Below are 23,505 nucleotides of genomic sequence, written 5' to 3'. Positions count from 1 at the left end.
ATCTTCAGCTGACAAATGCTGAAATCTTCTATTAAGAGCAGATTCACAATCCTCCCAAGAGGGAATCTTGGTATAGTCTAAACTCTCTTCCCATTTAGTTTTGGTAGATTGATCAACTTTACTCATAATAATGTGAATGAGCATGGCCTCGCAAATTTATTTAGAGTCTGCTAAAGATGATAAGGATCCATAAATCGCGCGAACATTATCGATCACTGCCCTTAAGGCCGTAGAATTGGCGCTCTGCATTTTGGGAATACCTATCAAATAATTTAGAAATATTGTCGAATGCAATTAAACAATTATTATCGTAAACCTTTTTAACTGTTGCTAGTGCCTTTGGGTAATTTGCAGAGGGAATTTGATATGACTTTACTGTGCCTAAGGCCTCTCCCTCAAGACAAGAAAGCAAGTGGTTGAACTTTTCAATATTAGACAAATTACAATCACTATCCACCAAGTTTTCAAATAACCCAATAAAATTCTTATACTCAGCATAATCACCACTGAACTTAGGCAGTTTCATTGCTGGTAGTTGCTTTGACTGCTTAATATTACTAATCATAGTTGAATTAGCACTATCTTTAGGGAAGCACGGTCGATCATTTTTACTTAACAATAGAGATTTGGTTATTACCAGGGCTAACAGAGTTATGTTTTTAAATGAAAAAATATTTATTTCCATATTTTCGCCTTTTTTCCTATAAATCCATATTTTACACAATCACTTGAATAAATCCATATTTTGAGCATTAAAGTGTCTGAAAACCTTTAAAAAGATATGTTTGGCTCAAAAATTATGAAATTTCTGTCGTTTGCCTTATACTCGATAATAAATGATGTAAACAAAACATCAATCAAAATATGTATCATCGAATGTAACAATTATGATGCAGTTTATATTTTAAGATTCAGTTGATAGTTCTACAGAAGTTGACGATCTTATCCTGAATTTATCACCTGCTGAACTGAATGCATATGCAAATGCTCCTGTTACATCTTGCGATGTTGAGCGTTCATTTTCATCATATAAACATATCATATTGAGTGACAAACGCCGTAGTTTTGTTTTTACTAATCTGACACAACATGTCATATTGTTCTGCAATGATCTTTGAGACAAATCTAGCGATTTCTAATTGTTCATTGTCATAAAAAGTTAATATGATCGATATAATCGTCTACGGTTATCCATTTTTATACCTATATTTATCCCTTTTTGCGTCTATACTACAAATATTTATCCATATTTATCCATTTTATTCCATATTTGTCAACTTTTTCGTCCATATTTCGTCCATATATCTCTATTTTTTCGTCCATAAATCCATACATATTTTTACGTTTTTAAGAACATAACTCTGTTAGCCCTGGTTATTACGAACAAAGTTTCAAGATCAGCTCTACTATCTGTATTTGGGTTAATTTTCTCCAAATCTAATTGAATCTGAAATGCCCTATCCATATATCGATTTAAGATTTCTAGTTGGCATTCCACGTGCATAGGGTCCATGTCCTCAGTCTCAGCGACGCTTTTCCGAATACGTTCTATATCCCTCATAACATTTTTGTGTAGTTGATATACACAATCAAATTGATCCAAATCGGAGTCATCAAAAGACTTGTTTACTTAGCGTTTACCAGGCATGATTATAAAGTTCAATAAAACCAATTAAAATACCAAACTGTAAATTAATATTGCCAAAATGCTATATTTCGTGTTTAATATGCGCAGACAGCTACCAATTGTGCCTGCCCGAATCCCGAAATGAACAAGTAACTTTAATCAGCCAGTTAAATTGTTGTCACAAATTTGCACTCAGTAGCCCACTGTAAACAAGCAAAACCAATAGTTGCTACAGTAAAATGCAGATGGCAACCTCCAAAGGTCCAACTGCACAAGCACAAAGAAGAATGCAAAAAATCAGCAAGTTAAATTTTTGTCACAAATTTGCACTCAGTAGCCCACTGTAAATAAGCAAACCCAATAGTTGCTACAGTAAAATGCAGGTGACAACCTCCAAAGGTCCAACTGCACAAGCACAAAGAAGAATGCAAAAAGGAAACCGTATTTGCTATTATAAGTTTTGCTGCACTGAACAAAAATTGAAGTTGAAGAAGTAGTGTGTATGTAGGGGAGACCGGGGGGTCGTGAGACACGGGGGTCGTGAGACGCGCTTACAGCCCTGAACTAAAAAGCGCGACATCTACCAGCTGACTGTGAAACTTCTTGCCTGTTTCCAATCTTCATTTCCACATCACAAATATTCCGCTCATGCCGATTCTTTATGTCTTCCCAAATGATCGAAAGTTTTGTAGACCGTTCGTGTTTGCTGTCTTTTCGCTTTGTTTTACAAGCTATTTGCGAGAGTGCATACATCCGAAACATTCCTTGGTGAGTAGCCTTTTGACACACGGAACAAATTTTGCATAAACATTTAATGCGTCCGTAAAGCAGAAGCCATATTTAAAATATAGCTATTGGGGGGTCGTGAGACAACGTTCTCGGGGGGTTATGAGACATTCTATTACCGCGTCATCTAGGAACATAAAATTGTATTTTATAGCCTGATATAGTGTTTCTGTACACAACCAAAATGTTTAATGATAATTTTGATATTTTTGATGGATTCAATGTTTTTGATGATCGTTTTTTCTTTCTTTAGTCATCATAGTACGTCATAAGTATAGTGAGACTGCCAAATCTTCGATTGATGTCAATGTTTTAGTGGCTGCTATAAAAGAGGTTGCTATCGAGAAAAAGTCGAAATCTTTTCAATTTGAATAAATTGTAGACCACAAAATATGCCTTATTAAAGATTAAAATAAACAATTTTGATAAAATGGAGCCATTTTCATTCTTATAAATTTGTGTCTCACAACCCCCCGAACCTTGCGAAAATCCATAAAAAACAACTTTTGAGCAGGCAGGCAAAACTTGAAGGTCGAATTAAAATTTCAACTAATTATACTCTTGTCTGAGTGAAATTACACTGAACTATGATTTAAAAATTTGAACGGGCAGAAAAATGGCTTTTCTATTATATTTTTTGTCAAAAAACAAAACCCGTCTCAAAACCCCCCGGTCTCCCCTACTTGTAAATTGAATAAATAATATATGGCCAAAATAAATATATTTCGTATTTAATGTGCGCAGACAGCTTCCAGTCGTGCCTGCCAAACACCGAGATGAACGCGTACTTTTAATCAGCAAGTTTAAATTTGTCACAAATGTGCACTCCGTAGCCCACTGTGTATAAGCAAAACCAATTTTTGACACAGAAAAGTACAGATGACAACCTCCAAAGGTCGAACGGTACAAGCACAAAGAAGAATGCAAAAGGGAACCGTATTTGCTAAGTATTGATGCACTGAACAAAAATTGACGCTGAAGAAATAATTTGAATGTAATTGCAAATTAAATAAATAATATACATGGGCAGAATTAAATATTTCGAATATAATGTGCGCAGACAGCATCCAATTGTGCCTGCCAAACACCGAAATGAACGCTCACTTTGAATCAGCAAGTTGAAATTTTGTCACAAATTTGCACTCAATAGCCCACTGTGCATAAGCAAAACCAATTTTGACACAGAAAAGTACAGATGACAATCTCCAAAGATCGAACTGTACAAGCACAAAGAAGAATGCAAAAGGGAACCGTATATGCAAATTTGTGTGTGTGTATATGTGAGGTAAGTTTTAAATGATTTGTTCACAAGCAGTTTTTTTTAAAATTAAGTATGTACTTGAACACTCAATAAATTTATTGGTAATGATCACTTGCACTCTCAAATAATTTATTGAATGCTGCTACCTGTTGAAAACATAAAATTAATAACAAACCCCATGTGGTAGAATATTATAGTAAATGCACATCTCCTGCCGAATCAAAGTATCATTCTTACGAGTTGGAAACGCTAGCTGTAGTTAATAGTATCAGACATTTTCGCCACTACTTGTAGGGGCGTAAATTTGTTGTGTATACGGATTGCAATTGCTTAAAGGCAACTCGCTCAAAATTGGACTTAACGCCGAGGGTACATAGGTGGTGGGCATTTTTGCAATCATTTGACTTCGACATAGAGTATAGGAAAGGTGATCGAATGGCGCATGTCGATTGTCTATCTAGGAATCCAGTGTCTGATCAAAACATTGTTCAGAATAAAGTACCTGAAAAGCGAATTAATCTGACTGAGGTAACCGATAACTGGTTGATATCGGAACAGCAGCGTGATAGTGAGACCTCCGAGATTGCAACTAAACTAAGAAATAATGAATTGTCAGAAAATTTAGATAAATCTTATGAGTTGCGCAAAGGTATTTTGCATAGAAAAATACAACGAAATGGTAAAACCAAATGTCTGCCAGTTATTCCCCGATCCTTAAGATGGGCCATAATAAACCATGTCCACGACTCAGTAATGCATCTGGGATGGAAAAAAACTCTGGACAAGGTTTATAGTTATTACTGGTTCCAAAACATGTTGTAAGGAGTTGTAAATCTCCTTACAATTTCGAGTGCAGGAGAGCTGCATAGCAACAGCGGGATGCGCTGTGTGCGATGGTTAAAAAAGGGAAATAACGGCTCCAAGGACTTTGGACTCGATGCTGCGGTGAGTCTGCAGACTTTGGACCCAACAACAGCAAGTCTGCGGACTTCGGACCCGCGCAAAGAGGAGAGACCGTGAATTAACGGTACCGCGGCGGACTTTGTACCCGTTATAACGGTGAAGTCCTGGACTTTGCACCCGTATAACGGTGAAGTCGGCGGACTTTGGACCGGCACAAAAGGGAATGACCGTGAACTAACGGGACTGGTCCTGCACTTTGGACCCGATCACGCCACCGAAGGAGGGAAATAACGGGACCAGGGTGGCGTATAAAAGGAGGACGCGTGCAGGAAGCGGGTCAGTCAAGTGAAGTCGTGCAACGAGATCGTACCAACGCGAGTGAAACCCCAAGGAGAATACCAAGTGCCATTTAATCCGGAATCAAGATCGCCGAGTCGAGAAGCCCAACGACGGTCACGTCTACATAAGCTGAGATCCCGAGGGTACAAGGTAAGTTGTAGGGTGCGTCTACGAGTCTCGAAAACGACGGTATTGGTGGAGTCTCTTTGGTCCACTTTGGAGTAAGTGGATGTTGTGCGAAAGGTACCCAGCGTCGGTTCGCATGAGATATTGAGAACCTGCTGAGGGCCAGCTGACGAAGATCCAGTGGATGTTGTGCGAAAGGTACCCGGCGTCGGTTTCTCATGAGAGAGTGAGGACCTGCTGAGGGCCAGCTGACGAAAATCCGAGGGAGTTGTGCGAAAGGTGCCCGGAGTCGGTCCACACGAGAGTGAGGACCTGCCGAGGCCCAGCCGACGAAATCCCGACCGACTTCAGGGTAGAGCGTGGAGTATTGACTGCAGCAGCGCTGCTTAGCCCTCCAGTAAGGTTTTCTGCTCAATATCCGCCAAGTTGTGAGAGACTCGTAGCGAGCCTAGTACGCGACCGGTGCCCGAAAGACTCGGCAAGGCAGAGGACGCGCGACAGGCGTGCCGCCGTAGAGTCGACGCGGGAGCCATTACCGGCGTCAACGAGGGAGAGCGAGTCGTCAGGCAGCAGATCCACGAATCAATATCAAGCTGTAAATCCACAAGCAATAAACCCAACACATATTCCAAATCTAACCTAACTCTGCGTTCTTCTTTGGTCTCGGGGTCACGCAACAATAAATTTGGTGGGACGAACACACAAACTCAACTGAGCTAGCCGCACGTTTACGTAGCGAGCGGAGACAGAAAAAGCAGTTCGTTACATCTGGCGCCCAAGCGTGATACTCAGACCAAAGAGACCAGAATAGGTATAGAATGGGGAAGTCCTGGTTATACAACCTTAAAAAGGACGATTTCCCGGCGATCGCAAGCGCCCTAGGCATCGAGCCAGAGGGCCTTGTAGAGGAAATGAGGCGGACACTGGCCGAATTCATCGACCACTCCGAACATGATCATGAAGCGCTGGCAATTCTGGCGGCCCTGGAAAGGGATTACGCCAAATACCCGTCGGTCGGCCTGAAAGTCACCGGAGCCGAGGGCCTGGTGCGCAGCCTGGACGTGAGCAGCATGCAGAACGCCGGCAGGAGCAGCAGCCGCGACCGACGGGAGAACAGCAGGGAGAGAAAGAGCGACAACCGTGAACAACGCGCGGAAAATGGCAGACCAGGACAGGATTATGCCAAAGTCGCAAAACAAGTCAGGGAGTGGAGTTTCCGCTACGACGGGAATGAGAAGCCCCTGGAGTTCCTCGAACAAGTGGAGTGGTCGGCCATGACATACGGGCTAGACATAAACCAAATTCCGAGGGCAATGCCGGAACTGCTGCAGGGCAGAGCGCTCAAATGGTTCATCGCCAACAACAGGTTCTGGGAGACCTGGGGCGGATTTAGCCAGAGCTTCCAGGAGTTCTTCTTGCCAAGGGGGTTCATGAACAAACTCGCAGATCAGGTCAGGCAGAGGAAGCAGAACTACGGCGAAAGCTTCAAGGACTACATGGTAGACATGCAGACACTGATGCGACCCCTGGGCTTGAACAAGGACGAAATCTTGGAGCGGATTAAGGAAAACAGCACCCCGACACTATGGCTGTTTATCCGCCCCTACAGGTGCCAGAACCTGGATACCCTGATGGCATTAGCGGACGAATTTGAGGAGCTCGACCAGCAGAGGGAACGGTTCGAGCATGGTACAATTATACAAGGTAGTCTCGTCGGCAAAAAGCACTCCCTTATTCATTACTCATTACAAGTGCGAGTGAGAGGAGTCTGCGTAGTAAGTGCGAGTGAAACGATAAAAGAGCTTTTAGTTTAACCCTTAGATTGTGCATGGGGCTTAAATTGCTCATTTAAAGTAATAGGAGTTGAAGTTTTTTATAAATTAATTTTAAATAGTTTTGAATTTAAAATTAAACGTTGTTTTTATTTTTGGATAGTTATTTCTTTGTTAAGATTCTTCATTTTAAAATAAATGTCAATATTAAAGTAAATTTTTGTAATATCTAAATTAATGTTTCTTAGTAGCTATTAATAGTTTCTCTTTTACATTTTTTGTTATACTAAAATTATCTGAAACGACATGTCAAAAAACAAAAAAAGTTTGCAGCCAAGGGCAGAACGACGTCTTTGCACAAGGGTTAATACTCTGAAAAAATTCGTCCGCACGCGTGCTCATCCTTCAACAAGCACGAACGCACTGACTAAAAAGCCGAACGATTAGGCAGCCGACGAGACTACCTTGTATAATTGTACCATGGGTTCGAGCAGGAAAACGTCACAAAAGCCCGACACCATGCGCCGGCCATGAGGAGAGAACCAGCAGCAACGTGCAGGCGCTGTCAGGAGAAGCGTAACGCACGGCCAGGGTATGTGAAAAATCCATCCCAGGCATGCCGGAGATGCGGAACCCAAGACCACTGGGCGAAAGAATGCCGCAACAGAAGAATCGCATTCTGCTGGAGATGCGGGAAAATAGGCGTCATAAACGCCGAATGCTGCGCACGAGCGGGAAACGCCAAGCGACCTCAGCCACCGAGGGGCGGCCAGGGATCGCAAGGTGCTGCCTCTCGAAACTAATGGGCGACCTAAAGGCGGAAGAGATGCAGTTGTCCGCCACAGTGCTCATAAACAAACGAAAAGTGAAGGCCACGGTGGACACTGGCGCCACGGCAAGCTTTATAAGCGAAGAGTTGGCGAACAGAACAGACGCCACACTAGTCCAGCCACTAAATGCCCTACTCCGGAAGAAGGTGAAATGGGAGTGGACCGACGACCACCAGAAGGCATTCGAGGCGGTCAAGGCCAGGCTGGTCGCAGACCCAATCCTGGCATGCCCAGACTTCTCGAAGACGTTCGTCCTGCAGACAGACGCCAGCGACTACGGGCTTGGCGCCATACTCACGCAGCATTCAGATCAAGGCGAGAGAGTAATCTCGTATTCAAGTCGCTCCCTAAATGGAGCGGAAAGAAATTACTCCGCAACAGAAAAGGAATGCTTGGCGATTGTATGGGCCATAAGGAAGTTGCGACCATACCTGGAGGGATACCACTTCAAGGTCATCACGGATCATATGGCACTGAAGTGGCTCAACAGCATAGAGAGCACGTCGGGAAGGATTGCGAGATGGGCGTTGGAACTCCAGCAGTATGACTTCGAAATATCCTACCGGAAAGGCCAGCTCAATGTCGTGACAGACGCCCTGTCGAGACAGCCACTGCCAGCGAAATGTCGCAGAGCTAAGACGGCAAAGACAGGCCCGAAGACTGCGGAACGCGACTGGATAGCGGATATGAGAAGCAATGTGGCGCAGAACCCGCAGAAATACCCGGATTACAGGCTGGAGGGCGATCAAATGTATCGCCACATACCCCACAGGGCGGGGAACGAGGACGTGGTCTCGTGGAAGCTATGCGTACCCAGAGGATCAAGACAGAGGGTGATAGCGGAAAACCACGACGCGCCAACAGCCGGTCACTTGGGCAGCAGGAAAACAATCGCAAGAGTGGCTGCGAGGTACCACTGGCCGGGCATGCATAGGGACGTCAGAGCCTACGTACGTAGCTGTGAGAGCTGCATGAAGTACAAGCCGAACCAGCTGCAGGCGGCAGGCAAAATGTTGACGCAGATTCCCGAGGAGCCGTGGGCGACAGTGTGTGCCGATTTTGTCGGGCCACTGCCGCGGTCAAAACACGGGAATGCAATGCTGCTCGTGCTGGTGGACCGATTTTCGAAGTGGACCGAGTTGGTGCCGATGCGGAAGGCGACCAGAGAACCGCTGCAAAAGGCGATAAGGGAGAGAATCGTCTCGAGGTATGGCGTCCCGAAACTCCTGATCACGGATAACGGGGTGCAGTTTACCAGTAGGTCCTTCAAAAAATTCCTCGAAGAGTTGGGGGTGCGACACCAGTTTACTGCGCTGTATACACCCCATGTAACGAGTATAGTCACGAGCACTATTTTTCAGGCTAGCTGGTGTTGTCGGGGGAGTTGGCGCACGCAGGAATACGAATTCTCCGGCCTCTCGCTCGCCTCAAATGGGGTGGTGTTCTTGCCGCCTCCTCCCGAAATGCCTGTGGCCATTATTAAATAAAAAAAACTGCGTGCTAAGGCAAGCGATAGTAATTGGTCACAATCTCTCTAACCAAGATCAGCTAAAAAAAGGGAGGAAGAAAAGAGCTCCCTCATATTTGGGACATAGCCTGACCCGGCTCAGGACCTCCGATGTTGCTGAAGCCCGACATGCCCTCCCTACCTTTGGCTGCTCTTGTCCAAAAAAAGGATATTAATTCGCGAGCAGCCCCTACCCGTATCAGGGTCTCACGGGGTCAAGTCTGCTAGAGGTCGAAAATGGGGGTTTTTTAAAACATTATAAAATTTATTTAACAACTATACAGTAAGACTTCAAAACCTGACATTAAATTGAGAGACATGCTAAAGATTATAAATACATCGAGGAACATAAATACTTAAATTACATATAAAAACATAAACAAATAAGAAAAATTATTGTCTAAAAAAAAGAAGTCAAGTCTTAAAAAAACAAATCCTCAGAAATTTCTTATTTGGGTCAGCGGACAAAAATCGAGTACTCCTCTTTCGGACATTAAACTTGTAAACGGGCAGTCAAACATATAAACGACCGATCGAACATGCAAAACGAACATATAAACGCGCACTCGAACATACAAAAGCCCAATCGAACAACCAAACGAACTCCGTTGGACTCTCGATCGTCCGCGTTATTGAAATTTGTTACTTAGTTCTTTACACGGTCTACGGTCATTATTTTTTTACGTTAAGTTGACTTTAATAAAATAACACTAATAGCAGAAAAAGTTTGACTTTATGAGATTTCTTGCTGCGGCTATGTCATTATTGTTTCTCTCTTCTCCCTCTATATCCCTTCTCTTTAGTTTCTTTCTTTAAGGTTATTATTTCAACAAATTTCTTTTCACTCACCGCACTTATTTGGCATTCCATCGAAGAAAGCGCTTTCCCGAGGATTGGTGGCTACGAGGGCTAGAATAAGGGTTACTTCAAGGGGGAAGAAAATATCACACAATAATAACGAGCCAACATAAATTTTAGGTTGTGGGCCCGTCTACACTGCACAAAAAAAATATATTCGCCGTCTCCTCTGGATTCGCCTTCTTTCCTCCCGGTGTAGCGCTCCTTCTTCCACTCCGCTTACGCAATCGGCCCTTCTGCTTTTCCTTTGTTTTTCGGACGGCTTCCGGCGCGTCGTTCTCGCCCTGGCGGGAAAACGCAAAACCGCGATCCCCGACGCCTGGCTCTTGGCCCGTATTCGCGTTTGGGCCCTTTTCCGTAGCTCACACTCAGGGCCCAAAGAAAAATCGCTTAAAAGGGGACTGTAGAGACGACAGCCGCTCGTCGTCGAGCGCGGTTGCAAGCGGACTAAACAGTGAGCTCGAGCTTGTTTGCCACGAACCTCGCTCGTAGCCCGTTGCCCTAAAATGGGGACCCCTTTAATTTATTTGCTTTCGCATTGATTTGGGCCGGGAATTTCTCGACTTACCCAGTGGACGCCGCCTGTTACAACACAAAAAAACTGGTCACCACTCGTTTTGGACTTCCGCAATTATAATTGGTACTAAAGATTGATAAAAGACCGACTGCTCACTTTGACCAACTTGGTACGAATGTGCCACCAGACGCTATCCTTTTGGCGCTAACCCCCTCGATGGCTCTCATGAGGTGAAATAGGGTGAAAAATCGGATGACACTTGGCCCCGTTGCTCTCATCCCAGTTTCCCTTATTACCATATCACGGTCTCCCCACCCTAGGGGTTGGCGGTTGGTGGCGTCGCTATACGATCTTACAGTCGCAGATACAAGCGTTACACCCAATCCAACAGAAAGGGCAATGTCGGGTCATCCAGCCGCAGCAGATATTTAGGATCTCTTAATGCTAGCTCTTAGCTTATCTGCATAATTACCACCGCTCTCGCTCTCTAATTATCTTTCTATTTGCTCTCTCTCGTTGCTTGTCGGCTTCTACTTTGGGTCAGCAATCGGCTGATCCGCGTCTCAATTTTTATTGTATTACTTCTTTTCGATCCCGCGGACCATTTGTAACTCTTTTTCGTCGAAAATAAAATCGCTGCTACAGAATTCGAAAACAGAATTTCTTCGTGCATAATTATTTCAACAGCTAATAAAAAAGCTTATTAGCTCAACATTTGGTGACCCCGACGTGATTTGTGCATAAAAGGGACTCAGTGCAAGTCACAAAAAAAATAATTTATTTTACCAAGCTGCATATTTTGTTTTATCTGTGTTGCAGCTACATTGTGCGTTTACCTGCCATAAACAACACAAATATTTATAAATTGATTTGTGAAAATAATAACACTCTTGGTTACACGAACTTGTACATAAGGCGATATATAGACCAGCAGCGGACCAATTTTTCGCATTCTCCTTTGCGCTCATCTTCCCGCTGAAGCCGAATTTTGCCCGCTGAGTCTGCTGCATATCTCACTTTATGTTTGTTACAAAACAATAAAATTAATTGATTTGTGCAAATAATACCACTCCTGGTTACACAAGCTTTACATAAGGAGGTATATAGACCAGAAGCGGACCGATTTTTCGCTGTTCCCCGTTACGCTTATCTTCCCGCTGAAGCCGAATTTTGCCCGCCGAATTTGCTGCATTTATTTTGTTGTTGTTGCTGCTTAACATGGCTTCAGAAAATTCGGTTAGCGTCACCGACAATCGCAATTCAAACAGGGTGACATTTTTGAAGCGCAAGGCAACTTCAATGTTTAATAGAGTGGAGCGGTTAATGGAATCCCTTTCAAGTTCGGCTTTGAATTCTTTTGACGATTCTGGCCTTCATGTGAGGTTGGAACTTATCGAGGAGCTTCAAAGGGCGTTTAAAAAGGTTCTCAACGAGCTGGAAGAATTGGATTTTGAGGAAATTGGAAATGACTTGGAGGAGAAATTTGATGATGTCGTCGTAATTCTGAAGTCGACGGTTCGATCGGAGATCACAAAGCGCTCCTCGCAACTGCTTCAGCACTCAACCTTTGCTGATGGCAATACGCCCGGTCATTTCGGCCATCAGCAGCGGGAAGCTCTGCGCCGAGCGATTCCGCTTCCCGTTCTTGAACTTCCGAAATTCGCTGGAGGTTATGCGAATTGGTCAGATTTCTATTCTATGTTTACTACCATCATAGATAGTCATCCTGACCTGACCAACATTGAAAAGCTGCAACATCTACGCTCATGTCTAAGGGATTCTGCGTTGGAAAACATCCGCTCGCTGGAAATTTCGGATGGCAATTATTCTGTTGCTTTAGACTTACTGCAAAACAGATTCGATAATCGTCGTTTGGTTTTTCAGGCACACATTACTGAGATCCTGGGGCTTAAGGCATTGCAGAGTGGTTCCGTCTCGATGCTTCGTGAGCTGTCCGACAAATTTAACGCTCATATTCGTGCTTTAAAGGGATTGGGCACGACAGAACAAATCGCGGGATGCATCATTGTCCAAGTACTGCTTCAAAAGCTAGATCCTGCGAGCCAGGCAAAATGGGAGGAGCGGTTAGAGGATCCAGCAGTCGTCAATATAATTCCGACGTGGGAATCCATGGCATCATTTTTGGAGCAGCGATGCAGAACATTGGAGACAATGGATTTCGCCATGGCAAGCTATGCGTCTGGCAATCAGGTGGGAAATAACCGAACGTCTAATTCTCGCAGATCTGCTTTTGTTGCCACAAATAGTAACCCTTGGTTTTGTTCGTTCTGTAATGCTTCTGGTCACTCCATCCATTATTGTCAAGATTTTAAAGCCCTGCCCCCTGCTAATGGGCTTCAAGAAGTAAAGAGGCTCTCTCTTTGCATAAACTGCCTTAAGATAGGGCATCAATTGAGGCAGTGCAATTCCAGCAATTGCCGGGCATGCGGAGCTAAACACCACACCCTCCTTCACTTGGGAAATTTATCCTCAGCTTCTCCTCAGGCAGGACCACAGCTTCCAGAAGCTATTGCCGCTGTCGCATCCAATACTGTCGTTGAACTCTCTGCCATGCCTTCCTCATCCAGTGCTCTTATTGCTCAGCTTCAGTACTGACATTGTGCTCCTAGCCACTGCCACCGTTCTCATTAAAAACCGGTCTGGAGTTTTCGTTCCATGTCGAGCCCTTCTTGACTCCGGCTCTCAGCTGCATCTAATAACATCTCGCTTCGCAGATCAGCTTCAAACAAAGAAGATAAAGACTTCGGCTTCTGTTACTGGAATAGGTGATTCCAGCTTTGTTAGAAATGGTCACGCAGTTAATATTACGATTAGAGTTGCCGCGAATATTCGGCAAGTATTCGGTATTCGGCCACTTTTTTTGGTATTCGGCATTCGGCCTAATAATAGGTACTATTCGGCATTCGGCCGAATAATAGGTACTATTCGGCCGAACGCCGAATAGTGCCAAATCATGAAAAAAACTCATCACTTTTATCAAAATTTTTTTTTATTATCAATAAGTAAAATTATCAATAAGTAAAATTAATTAGCGGTAAGTTGTGATGAACGAACACCAGTTTTTCTGCATTTGTCGGTAGTAACCGATTTCGCTTTTCGTCGTAAATAATACCTGCTTCGGAAAACAACCTCTCACTATAGCTTCTTTAGTTTTAAATATGCTAGAACTAGCTTATAATAAGCTAAACTGGCAACAATGTAGCATGTACTTTGTGCCGAATATTCGGCGGCCGAACATTTGATGATCTTCTTCGTCGATTTTGGGAGGTGGAAAGCTGCGTGGAGCCAATTGCACATGCTACTAAGGAAGAACTGGACTGTGAGGCGCACTTTACAAAGCATTTCATTCGCTCTTCTGCTGGAGACTATTCTGTTCGTTTGCCTGCCAAGCTCAACCTGGAATTATTGGGTGAGTCCTACCAGCAAGCTTATCGTAGATTCCTGTCCCTAGAAAGGAAACTAGATCGTCGGCCAGCCTTGAAGGCCCAATATGCGGCTTTTATAAAGGAATACCTTGACTTGGGGCACATGTCAACAGTTGCTGGCGCAGACCTCGCTTCTTGTCGCTTCTTTTTGCCTCATCATTGCGTCATAAAGGAGGAGAGTTCCACTACAAAGCTTCGCGTAGTTTTTGACGGATCTGCCGCGACTTCATCAGGCTACTCTCTTAATGATTTGCTCATGGCAAGCCCCGTAATTCAGCACACCCTGTTCCAGATTCTGATTCGGTTTCGCTCATACCCGGTAGCCATCACTGGAGAGATTTGTAAGATGTACCGTTGTGTCAAGGTACATCCAGAGGACAGCTATTTGCAATGCATTTTATAGAGGACTTCCCCACAGGACAAGCTGCAAGTGTACAAACTGGACACCGTCACTTATGGCACGAAGCCTGCATCATTTCTGGCTGTGCGGGCTATGCATCAGCTGTCAAGAGACGAGCATTTTTCGTTTCCGCTTGGGGCTGAGGTTATTCAGCGTGACTTTTACGTAGATGATCTGATATCTGGAGCCCAGACCGTGGACGAGGCTATCATCATTGTAGATCAGACCTCTAAAATTCTGTCCAGAGGAGGCTTTAAACTTAGGAAGTGGTGCTCAAACGTTCCAGCGGCTTTGTGTGGAGTGTCTGACGAAGATAAGGAGTTATATTTGAAGTTTGATGACGGCACTGACTTTACCAAAACTCTGGGTTTAGCCTGGGATCCTGCTTCTGATCAGCTCTTGTTCTCTTTTTCTATCTTGCAGTCAACCTCAAGTCCGTGCAGGCGATCTGTCCTGTCTGCCATTGCACGTTTTTATGATCCTCTTGGATTGGTTGGACCGGTGATAGCAAAAGCGAAAATTTTCCTTCAGCAATTGTGCAAGGAAAGGTTATCCTGGGATGAAAGCCTTCCTGAGGCTCAGAACACGCAATGGAGTTCAATATGCAGGAGTTTCGTGCAAATCAGGCGTTTGGGTTTCCCTCGGCTAGTGCTTTCTCCAAATTCAGAGATTCAGGTTCATGGATTTTGCGATGCCAGCATGGAAGCATACGGCGCCTGTGTCTACATCGTGTGCAGTGGACAGTCGCGGTTGCTTTGTTCAAAGTCAAGGGTTGCTCCCTTGAAGACACTCACCGTGCCCAAGCTGGAGCTTTGTGGAGCCGGTCTCTTATCTAAGCTCATCTCAGAGGTAGCTGGCACCAACGTATTCAAGGGACAGTATTATTGTTGGAGTGACTCTGCGGTTGCGCTGTCCTGGATCCGAGACGAGCCCTCCAGATTCAACATGTTTGTGGCAAACCGAGTTGCTGCCATTCAAGAGCGAACCGATTCGATGGAGTGGCGTTACGTTCCAACTTCTTTGAATCCGGCTGACATTCTCTCCCGAGGTGTCCTTCCCACTGAGCTGAGCGAGTCCCCTGTCTGGTTTAATGGGCCGGCATTTCTTTGCAGACCCAAGTTTGACTGGCCTTCCCCAATCCTTGCTGAGAAGTCAACGCTTGAGCTTCGTCGAAAGGTCCTGTTAATAAAATCACCATACGTAGATATCGTAGCCTGTTCCAAATTTGCAAATTCCTTCGCGGCGCTTCAAAGGATTTTCGGATACGTCTGCAAATTTATTAATCGCATTCGGCAGCCGGATCTTAAGGTGTCGGATATCCAAAGCGGTACTCAGTTATTGCTTCGGCTGGTTCAGCTTTCTCATTTATGGGAAGACATAAAATCCTTGCAGTCTAAGGGAGTTGTAGCCCCATCTAGTTCGCTTGCGTCTCTATCTCCTTTTATCGATCATTTTGGGTTTCTTAGAGTGGATGGCCGACTAAAAAACTCGTCGCTGGATTTCAATGGGCGTCATCCAATCATATTGCCACGGAGCCATCCTGTCACAGCCGCCGTCATTACTCACTTTCATGAGCGTAATCTGCACACTGGACCTCGGGCCCTACTCGGCATAATTCGATCCCAGTATTGGCCTATTGGGGGGAGAAAGACAGTGAGCAAGGTCTTGAACAAATGCGTCAGATGCTTTCGAACGAAGCCTCGATTAGTCGAGCATGTAATGGCGGATCTCCCAAAGGAGCGATTGGATGGATCGCATGCATTTGAAGTCACTGGCATTGATTTTTGTGGGCCATTCTTTTACAAACCGGAAGTGCGAAATAAGGCCCCAGTGAAATGCTACGTTTGCGTCTTTATCTGCTTCGCAACAAAGGCCATTCACTTGGAGTTGATCAGGGATCTCTCAACAGTATCATTTCTGCATGGCCTCAAGAGATTTATATGCACCAGGAGAAGACCGCGGCTGATTTGGTCGGACAATGCAACCAACTTTGTCGGTGCACGCAATGAGCTGCTTGAGTTAAGACGCTTGTTCCTCAGCGACGAGCATCAGAAAGCGACGTTGGACTTTTGCCTAGCGGAGCTTATTGATTGGCGCTTTATTCCTCCCAGATCGCCGCATTTTAGTGGTCTCTGGGAAGCAGCGGTGAAGACGGCGAAGTACCATTTCTACCGCGCTATTGGACCTTCAGTGCTGGCCTTCGACGAGCTGCGGACTCTTCTGTGCCATATTTCGGCAGTAGTTAACTCTCGGCCTTTAGTCTCAATTTCAGAAAATCCCGCTGATCTGGATGTGCTAACGCCAGCCCACTTTCTGAATGGTGGTCCACCATCCTCATTCATCGAGCCGGATGTGACCGCCCTTAACTTCAATCCGTTGGATGGATGGCAACGTGTGGCCTATTTGCAGAAAGTCTTCTGGACCCGATGGAAGGAAGAATATCTGACGCTACTGCAGCAGCGCTCCAAATGGCGCACCCCGAAGCCTGGCCTGGTTGTAGGTGACGTGGTGCTGGTCAAGGACGAGAACTTGCCTCCGATGAAGTGGCCCCTAGCGAGAGTCGTTGAGCTTCTGTGTGGTGGAGATGGAGTTGCTCGTGTTGCAGTCCTCAAGACAGCATCAGGAGTGACAAAACGAGCAGTTAATAAGCTGTGTCTGCTGCCCCTTAAGGATGTTGTTGAAAGCCAGACTTCCAACGGGGGGAGTATGTCGGGTCATCCAGCCGCAGCAGATATTTAGGATCTCTTAATGCTAGCTCTTAGCTTATCTGCATAATTACCATCGCTCTCGCTCTCTAATTATCTTTCTATTTGCTCTCTCGCGTTGCTTGTCGGCTTCTACTTTGGGTCAGCAATCGGCTGATCCGCGTGTCAATTTTAATTGTATTACTTCTTTTCGATCCCGCGGACCATTTGTAACTCTTTTTCGTCGAAAATAAAATCGCTGCTACAGAATTCGAAAACAAAATTTCTTCGTGCATAATTATTTCAACAGCTAATAAAAAAGCTTATTAGCTCAACAGGCAAATAGGACCGTAAAGACGATGATCGCCCAGTTTGCAGGGGGCGACCAAAGGACGTGGGACGAAAAATGGCCAGAGTTACAGCTGGCCGTCAATACCAGTGTGGCGGAGTCCACTGGGTACTCGCCAGCATTCGTCACCCAAGGTCGAGAACCCCGACTCCCGAAGGCGCTATATGATGAACACACGATCGGGACCGGCAAAGCCACGCAAACACCAAGTGAGAACGCACAAAAATTATCAGAAATTTTTCAGTTAGTAAGGCGTAACATGGAAAAGGCGGCGCAGGATCAGGCGCGCCATTACAACCTGCGCAGGAGGCCATGGACCCCAAGGATTGGCGATAAGGTCTGGGCCAAGGAGCACCACCTGTCAAAAGCAGTGGAAGGCTTCGCGGCGAAATTGGCCCCCAAGTATGACGGGCCATTTACGATTGTTGATTTTGTTTCCCCGGTGATATGCAATTTGCGCCACTGCATGAGTGGCAAGGAAAAAAGGTGTCACATTAGTGAGTTAAAACCAGGCTCTGAGGGGAAACAATGAGTAGTGGCCGTCATTGCGGGGGCACACTGTACGGGTGTTTCGTAAGAAAGGGAGAGGACGATACGGAGTATCGATGCAGTGCCTCCCACACACACGTACATGGAGCGCGAGCGCCAGGAGCGCGAGAAGTGGGTCAGTGGAGGGTACATAAGGGGCGATCACCGTTACCGGGTCACCAAAACCAGCGCAAGAGAAAAGCTTTCACCGGTAACGGGACCCCGAACGAAGAAAGGTGGGAGTGGACGAAAACCGAGGTGTCGTCGGAGGCGACGGATAGAGGTTCGGTCTTTCCAACGTTTTTCGCCAAGATGTCCGGACGTGTTCACCACCGCCAGCTACAGCAGCATCAGCAGCAGCCGCAGCAGCATCAGCAGCAGCCGCAGGAGCATCAGCAGCAGCCGCAGCAGCCGCAGCAGCGTCAGCAGCAGTCGCAGCAGCATCAACAGCAGCAACAACAGCAGCCACAACGGCGGCAGCGACAGGAGCAGCTGCGCAAGCGCAAGGTCGGCGCGGAAGGCCGCGGCCGACGGCAACAGCCAGGGGCGAAATGGAGGCGTCGGCGCTCGTCGTCGGCACTCCAGCTACTGGCGTCGCCGTTAGTGTCGCGGTCCCCGTCGCCGGCCTGGCGCGAGGTGTCGGAGAGGGAGATGTCCTCCGACGAGGAGGTCGACGGCGGCCCCACCGGCGAGATGGAGACGGTGGAGTTGTCGTCGACGGAAGAGGAGAGCGACGGAGGTGAGACGGTGACCCCCGTGGTCTCCTCTGATGAGGAGGGCACCCGGTGGGCCAACCAGGCCCGGAGGGGTTACCGTCAGGTAAGGCGGGTGGTGGATGCCGAGGGGTATATCCCGTTCGGGTCGGCGGCTTCGTCGGAGAGGCCGGAGAGCGAGGAGGTCATCGAGGCCCGCCGACGAGCAACGATCGGCAGGTTGGTGGAGCGGCAGGCGGAGTGGATGGCTGCCGTGAGGGAATGGAGGAGAAGACTGCAGCAAGCGGAGGACGAGGAGGCCGCGTTGTGGACACCGGCACCTCCGCCGGCAGCGCCCTCGCAGCCGCCGTTGCCACCCACATCGCCACCGAGGACGCCGCCACCACCACCGCCGCCGAGGACGCCGACGCCACCACCGCCGTCGAGGAGGCCGACGCCACCACCACCACCGCCACCAAGGACACCAACGCCGCCACCACCGTCGATGAAGAAGTCACCGCCGGAGACACCACCACCGCCGAGGAAGAGGACGCCGGCGCCGCCGCCAAGGACGCCCACGCCGCCGCCAAGGACGCCCACGCCGCCGAGGAGGCCGACGCCACCGTCGCAGCCACCGCTGCCGCTCGCGTCGCCGCCGAGGACGCCGCCGCCACGTCCACGGCTGCAGAGGCAGTCCGTGCCCGGTGGCAGCACCGCCGAGCAACCGGGGCAGAGGTCCCCGAGGACACGTGGCCGGACACGGTGCGCGCGGAGGCGGAGCGGCAGCGCCGTCGAGGGAGGACCCAGCGGTGGGCGAGACTGATGGGTGTGGAGGGGGTCCGCTACCGGCTAAAGGTAGCAGGCGGGGCCGTGCGGGTATACAGGGCGATGAAATAAAAAGAAAAAAGGACACAAAGACCACCAAGTTGTATTGCCACGGGGAGGGGGTTGGAGGAAGGGGGGGCCGGGATACCAGCAGGAGTCACTGTGGGTATTTGGGATAGGGCAGGATGCCACCACGAACACGCACGAATATATTTCGGTGGAGTCAGAAACCGCACGCGCGAAATCACAAAAAGCAAAATAAATAAAAGCAAAATAATAGTAATCCAGCGGCGGCTGCATCAGGTCCAGCGAAGACAGGTGGAGGCGGGCGATCCGCAGATAAGCAGACGGGCTGGAAACAAAAGGAGTAAAGGTTAGGCATGTACGCAAAAGGTACACAAAAAATTCACCTGTGGCAATGCCCTCACGGCCAGCCTGTGGTATGCCACAGAACGAGGAGCCGCGGGGTAGCGGGGAAGGAGTGGACGTCCGACAGGGGGCGGTCCAGCAACATACACGGAGTGGGTTCGACGTGCAACATGAGTCCCCTGGAGCCAGCCGGAGTCATTGGAGGGCAGACGGTGAGTTGTTACACGAGTTAGCAAAAGATAATTAAACTCAAAAACTTACCTGGGAGTCCACGGCCAAATTCAGACGGCCAGCCAGAGCGGGGAGCCGCGGCGAGCGGGAAGGGAAAGGGTGGGTCGACGGCCGGGCATATTGGCCTGCCGGGACGCGCTAGGTCAGGGTCGGCGCCCCGGCGCATACATCGTTGGAAGGATTCCGCGGCTCAACCCGGCTTGGAGTGGCCTAAAAAAGGAACATTTAAGTGGTAAAAATCAAGAAATTAACATCAAAACACTTACCATAACAAAACCACGAGGCCGGCGAATAATTGGGAATGGGGTCGCCACGATAACGGCGGTCGATCGATAGTGCGATCGATGGGAGCTAAAAAATACTGGAAACATCGCTGGCCGGCCACACTGGTTATGACTGCAGCCCTGAGGAGTGGCAACGCCACGATCGATAGACGAGTTATCGATTGTGCGCGGGGAAAAACTACGCGGGAAACGGTTCGAATTCGAACAAGGATCGGAAAGAGTCGCGTGCTGGGAGTTTTCGACAGTCAAGTTGCCCTAATCAAGAAGCCCAACGATGGGAAGTCTACATAAGCTGAGACTTAGGTGCTGAGATTGGAGGAGCTCTCAGCCGTGGCAGGAGGAGGTCGACGAGGGAGTGGCAGCGGCCACAAGGATCGAGGATGGACGTGTGCGCAAGGAGCCGTGGGGGTCAAGACGCCACAGTCGAGATGCTGAACGACCAGGTAGGGTCCAATAGGCTGAGGCTGTCCGGCTGAGATCCAAGAGGCCCTTGGCCGCACTCAGGAGTTGGAGGTCGACGTGGGAAGGAGGCGATTCGAGGACGTTTTACCCAGGAAATTCCGGAGCCCGAAACTTTCAAAAGTTTCCGAAGGAAGGGGGAGATGTAAGGAGTTGTAAATCTCCTTACAATTTCGAGTGCAGGAGAGCTGCATAGCAACAGCGGGATGCGCTGTGTGCGATGGTTAAAAAAGGGAAATAACGGCTCCAAGGACTTTGGACTCGAGGGTGCGGTGAGTCTGCAGACTTTGGACCCAACAACAGCAAGTCTGCGGACTTCGGACCCGCGCAAAGAGGAGAGACCGTGAATTAACGGTACCGCGGCGGACTTTGTACCCGTTATAACGGTGAAGTCCTGGACTTTGCACCCGTATAACGGTGAAGTCGGCGGACTTTGGACCGGCACAAAAGGGAATGACCGTGAACTAACGGGACTGGTCCTGCACTTTGGACCCGATCACGCCACCGAAGGAGGGAAATAACGGGACCAGGGTGGCGTATAAAAGGAGGACGCGTGCAGGAAGCGGGTCAGTCAAGTGAAGTCGTGCAACGAGATCGTACCAACGCGAGTGAAACCCCAAGGAGAATACCAAGTGCCATTTAATCCGGAATCAAGATCGCCGAGTCGAGAAGCCCAACGACGGTCACGTCTACATAAGCTGAGATCCCGAGGGTACAAGGTAAGTTGTAGGGTGCGTCTTCGAGTCTCGAAAACGACGGTATTGGTGGAGTCTCTTTGGTCCACTTTGGAGTAAGTGGATGTTGTGCGAAAGGTACCCAGCGTCGGTTCGCATGAGATATTGAGAACCTGCTGAGGGCCAGCTGACGAAGATCCAGTGGATGTTGTGCGAAAGGTACCCGGCGTCGGTTTCTCATGAGAGAGTGAGGACCTGCTGAGGGCCAGCTGACGAAAATCCGAGGGAGTTGTGCGAAAGGTGCCCGGAGTCGGTCCACACGAGAGTGAGGACCTGCCGAGGCCCAGCCGACGAAATCCCGACCGACTTCAGGGTAGAGCGTGGAGTGTTGACTGCAGCAGCGCTGCTTAGCCCTCCAGTAAGGTTTTCTGCTCAATATCCGCCAAGTTGTGAGAGACTCGTAGCGAGCCTAGTACGCGACCGGTGCCCGAAAGACTCGGCAAGGCAGAGGACGCGCGAGAGGCGTGCCGCCGTGGAGTCGACGCGGGAGCCATTACCGGCGTCAACGAGGGGGAGCGAGTCGTCAGGCAGCAGATCCACGAATCAATATCAAGCTGTAAATCCACAAGCAATAAACCCAACACATATTCCAAATCTAACCTAACTCTGCGTTCTTCTTTGGTCTCGGGGTCACGCAACAATAAATTTGGTGGGACGAACACACAAACTTAACTGAGCTAGCCGCACGTTTACGTAGCGAGCGGAGACAGAAAAATCAGTTCGTTACAATGTCCAAATATGTCCGTCGATTTGTTGAAAATTGCATCACATGTAAATTATCAAAGCCATCTGTAGGTAAAATACAGGCAGAGCTACACTCAATTCCCAAAATAAGTACACCGTGGCACACAGTGCACATTGACATAACAGGAAAATTGAGCGGCAAAAATGACTTTAAGGAATATGTCATTGTTTTAATTGATGCATTTACAAAATTTGTTTATTTTTACCACACCTTGAACATAGACACCGAAAGCTGTGTTAAGGCCGTAAAATCAATTGTTTCATTATTTGGCGTGCCTACTCGAATTATAGCGGATCAAGGTCGATGTTTTACCAGTATGGGTTTTCGCGAGCTCTGCACTTCTCAAAATATTGATTTGCATTTAATTGCTACTGGTGCGAGTAGGGCCAATGGCCAGGTCGAGAGGGTAATGAGCACTTTAAAAAGTATGTTAACCGCGGTGAAAACCAGTCAGAGATCATGGCAGGATGCGTTGGCCGAGGTACAACTGGCAATGAACTGTACAGCAAATAGGGTAACAAAATTTAGCCCATTAGAATTGTTAATTGGAAAGGAAGCTAGACCTTTTGGGCTTTTACCAATTGATGCAGAAGGTGAACAAGAAATAGATAGGGGAAATATAAGAAATCAAGCTACACAAAATATGGAAGCCAGTGCACGGTATGATAAACACAGATACGATAATAATAAAGCGAAAATTACCAAACATAAGTTAGGCGACCACATATTGCTTAAACATGAGGAACGCCATAAAACGAAGCTAGATCCACAATTTAAAGGGCCATTTGAGATCATTGAGATTCTAGATGGAGATAGATATCTGTTAAAATCTTTAACTAGTAAGCGAATTTACAAATATCCACACGAATCTCTAACAGCTTTGCCAAATAATCAGCTTTTAAGCGAAGATAGGGATGACGTGATAGAAGATGGTACAGAAGTATAAGAAGAGAAAAAGAAAAGACCGCACCATAACCGAAGAGACGGGTTATGGCGGGGGTCAGGACTGCACCATAACAGAAGAGACTTTTTATGGCGGGAGTCAGGACCGCACCATACAGAAGAGACATGTAATGGGGGGGGGGTCAAGAGAAAGATGCGAAATAAAAATGAGAAAGGTGTTAAAGGAATTACACTAAATGAAAATGTAAAATCGATGTAAAATGTTATATTATGCGATTTATGGATAAGATGTTATAGATAAGATTAATGTTACTGGAGAGTAACTAAACG

The 23,505-nt window shown here is 47.3% G+C and overlaps 3 protein-coding genes across 3 annotated transcripts; 2 read left to right on the top strand and 1 right to left on the bottom strand.

Annotated features, from left to right (window-relative positions):
- The first annotated feature begins 14,228 nt into the window (after nt 1-14,228).
- LOC122320298 lies at nt 14,229-17,937 on the top strand. The gene is made up of 3 exons (XM_043208466.1): nt 14,229-14,336; nt 14,391-16,784; nt 17,395-17,937. Exons 1-3 carry the CDS (start codon nt 14,229-14,231, stop codon nt 17,935-17,937), a joined length of 3,045 nt encoding a protein of 1,014 aa, XP_043064401.1.
- Nucleotides 17,938-18,584: 647 nt separating this feature from the next.
- Nucleotides 18,585-19,448, top strand: LOC122320297 (serine/arginine repetitive matrix protein 1-like). The gene has a single exon (XM_043208465.1). The coding sequence runs from the start codon at nt 18,585-18,587 to the stop codon at nt 19,446-19,448; it is 864 nt and encodes a 287-aa protein (XP_043064400.1).
- A 173-nt stretch (nt 19,449-19,621) lies between these two features.
- On the bottom strand, nt 19,622-20,258 carry LOC108086353. Its single transcript, XM_017183253.2, has 3 exons — nt 20,081-20,258; nt 19,861-19,998; nt 19,622-19,802 (listed from the first exon to the last, which is right to left on the bottom strand). The coding sequence occupies exons 1-3, from the start codon at nt 20,214-20,216 to the stop codon at nt 19,750-19,752; spliced, it is 327 nt and encodes a 108-aa protein (XP_017038742.2). The 5' UTR covers nt 20,217-20,258; the 3' UTR covers nt 19,622-19,749.
- Between the last annotated feature and the right edge of the window lie 3,247 nt (nt 20,259-23,505).

This window comes from Drosophila ficusphila, unplaced genomic scaffold, assembly GCF_018152265.1.
Source record: "Drosophila ficusphila isolate 14025-0441.05 unplaced genomic scaffold, ASM1815226v1 contig_47, whole genome shotgun sequence".
NCBI classification, from domain to species: domain Eukaryota; kingdom Metazoa; phylum Arthropoda; class Insecta; order Diptera; family Drosophilidae; genus Drosophila; species Drosophila ficusphila.
The sequence above is the reverse complement of the archived record's forward strand: the minus strand, read 5'-3'. Positions and strand labels throughout refer to the sequence as shown.

What these genes read in the sequence shown, in the direction of transcription:
- LOC108086353 (XM_017183253.2), bottom strand. Translation starts at nt 20,216, where the DNA reads ATGCGCCGGGGCGCCGACCCTGACCTAGCGCGTCCCGGCAGGCCAATA. An exon ending in ATTTGGCCGTGGACTCCCAG is followed by an intron (nt 19,999 to 20,080) that starts GTAAGTTTTTGA and finishes GGCTGGCTCCAG; the next exon opens with GGGACTCATGTTGCACGTCG. An exon ending in CCGTGAGGGCATTGCCACAG is followed by an intron (nt 19,803 to 19,860) that starts GTGAATTTTTTG and finishes TTTTGTTTCCAG; the next exon opens with CCCGTCTGCTTATCTGCGGA.
- LOC122320298 (XM_043208466.1), top strand. Translation starts at nt 14,229, where the DNA reads ATGGCAAGCCCCGTAATTCAGCACACCCTGTTCCAGATTCTGATTCGG. An exon ending in AGATGTACCGTTGTGTCAAG is followed by an intron (nt 14,337 to 14,390) that starts GTACATCCAGAG and finishes ACTTCCCCACAG; the next exon opens with GACAAGCTGCAAGTGTACAA. An exon ending in GTGTGGCCTATTTGCAGAAA is followed by an intron (nt 16,785 to 17,394) that starts GTCTTCTGGACC and finishes TTAGCTCAACAG; the next exon opens with GCAAATAGGACCGTAAAGAC.
- LOC122320297 (XM_043208465.1), top strand. Translation starts at nt 18,585, where the DNA reads ATGTCCTCCGACGAGGAGGTCGACGGCGGCCCCACCGGCGAGATGGAG.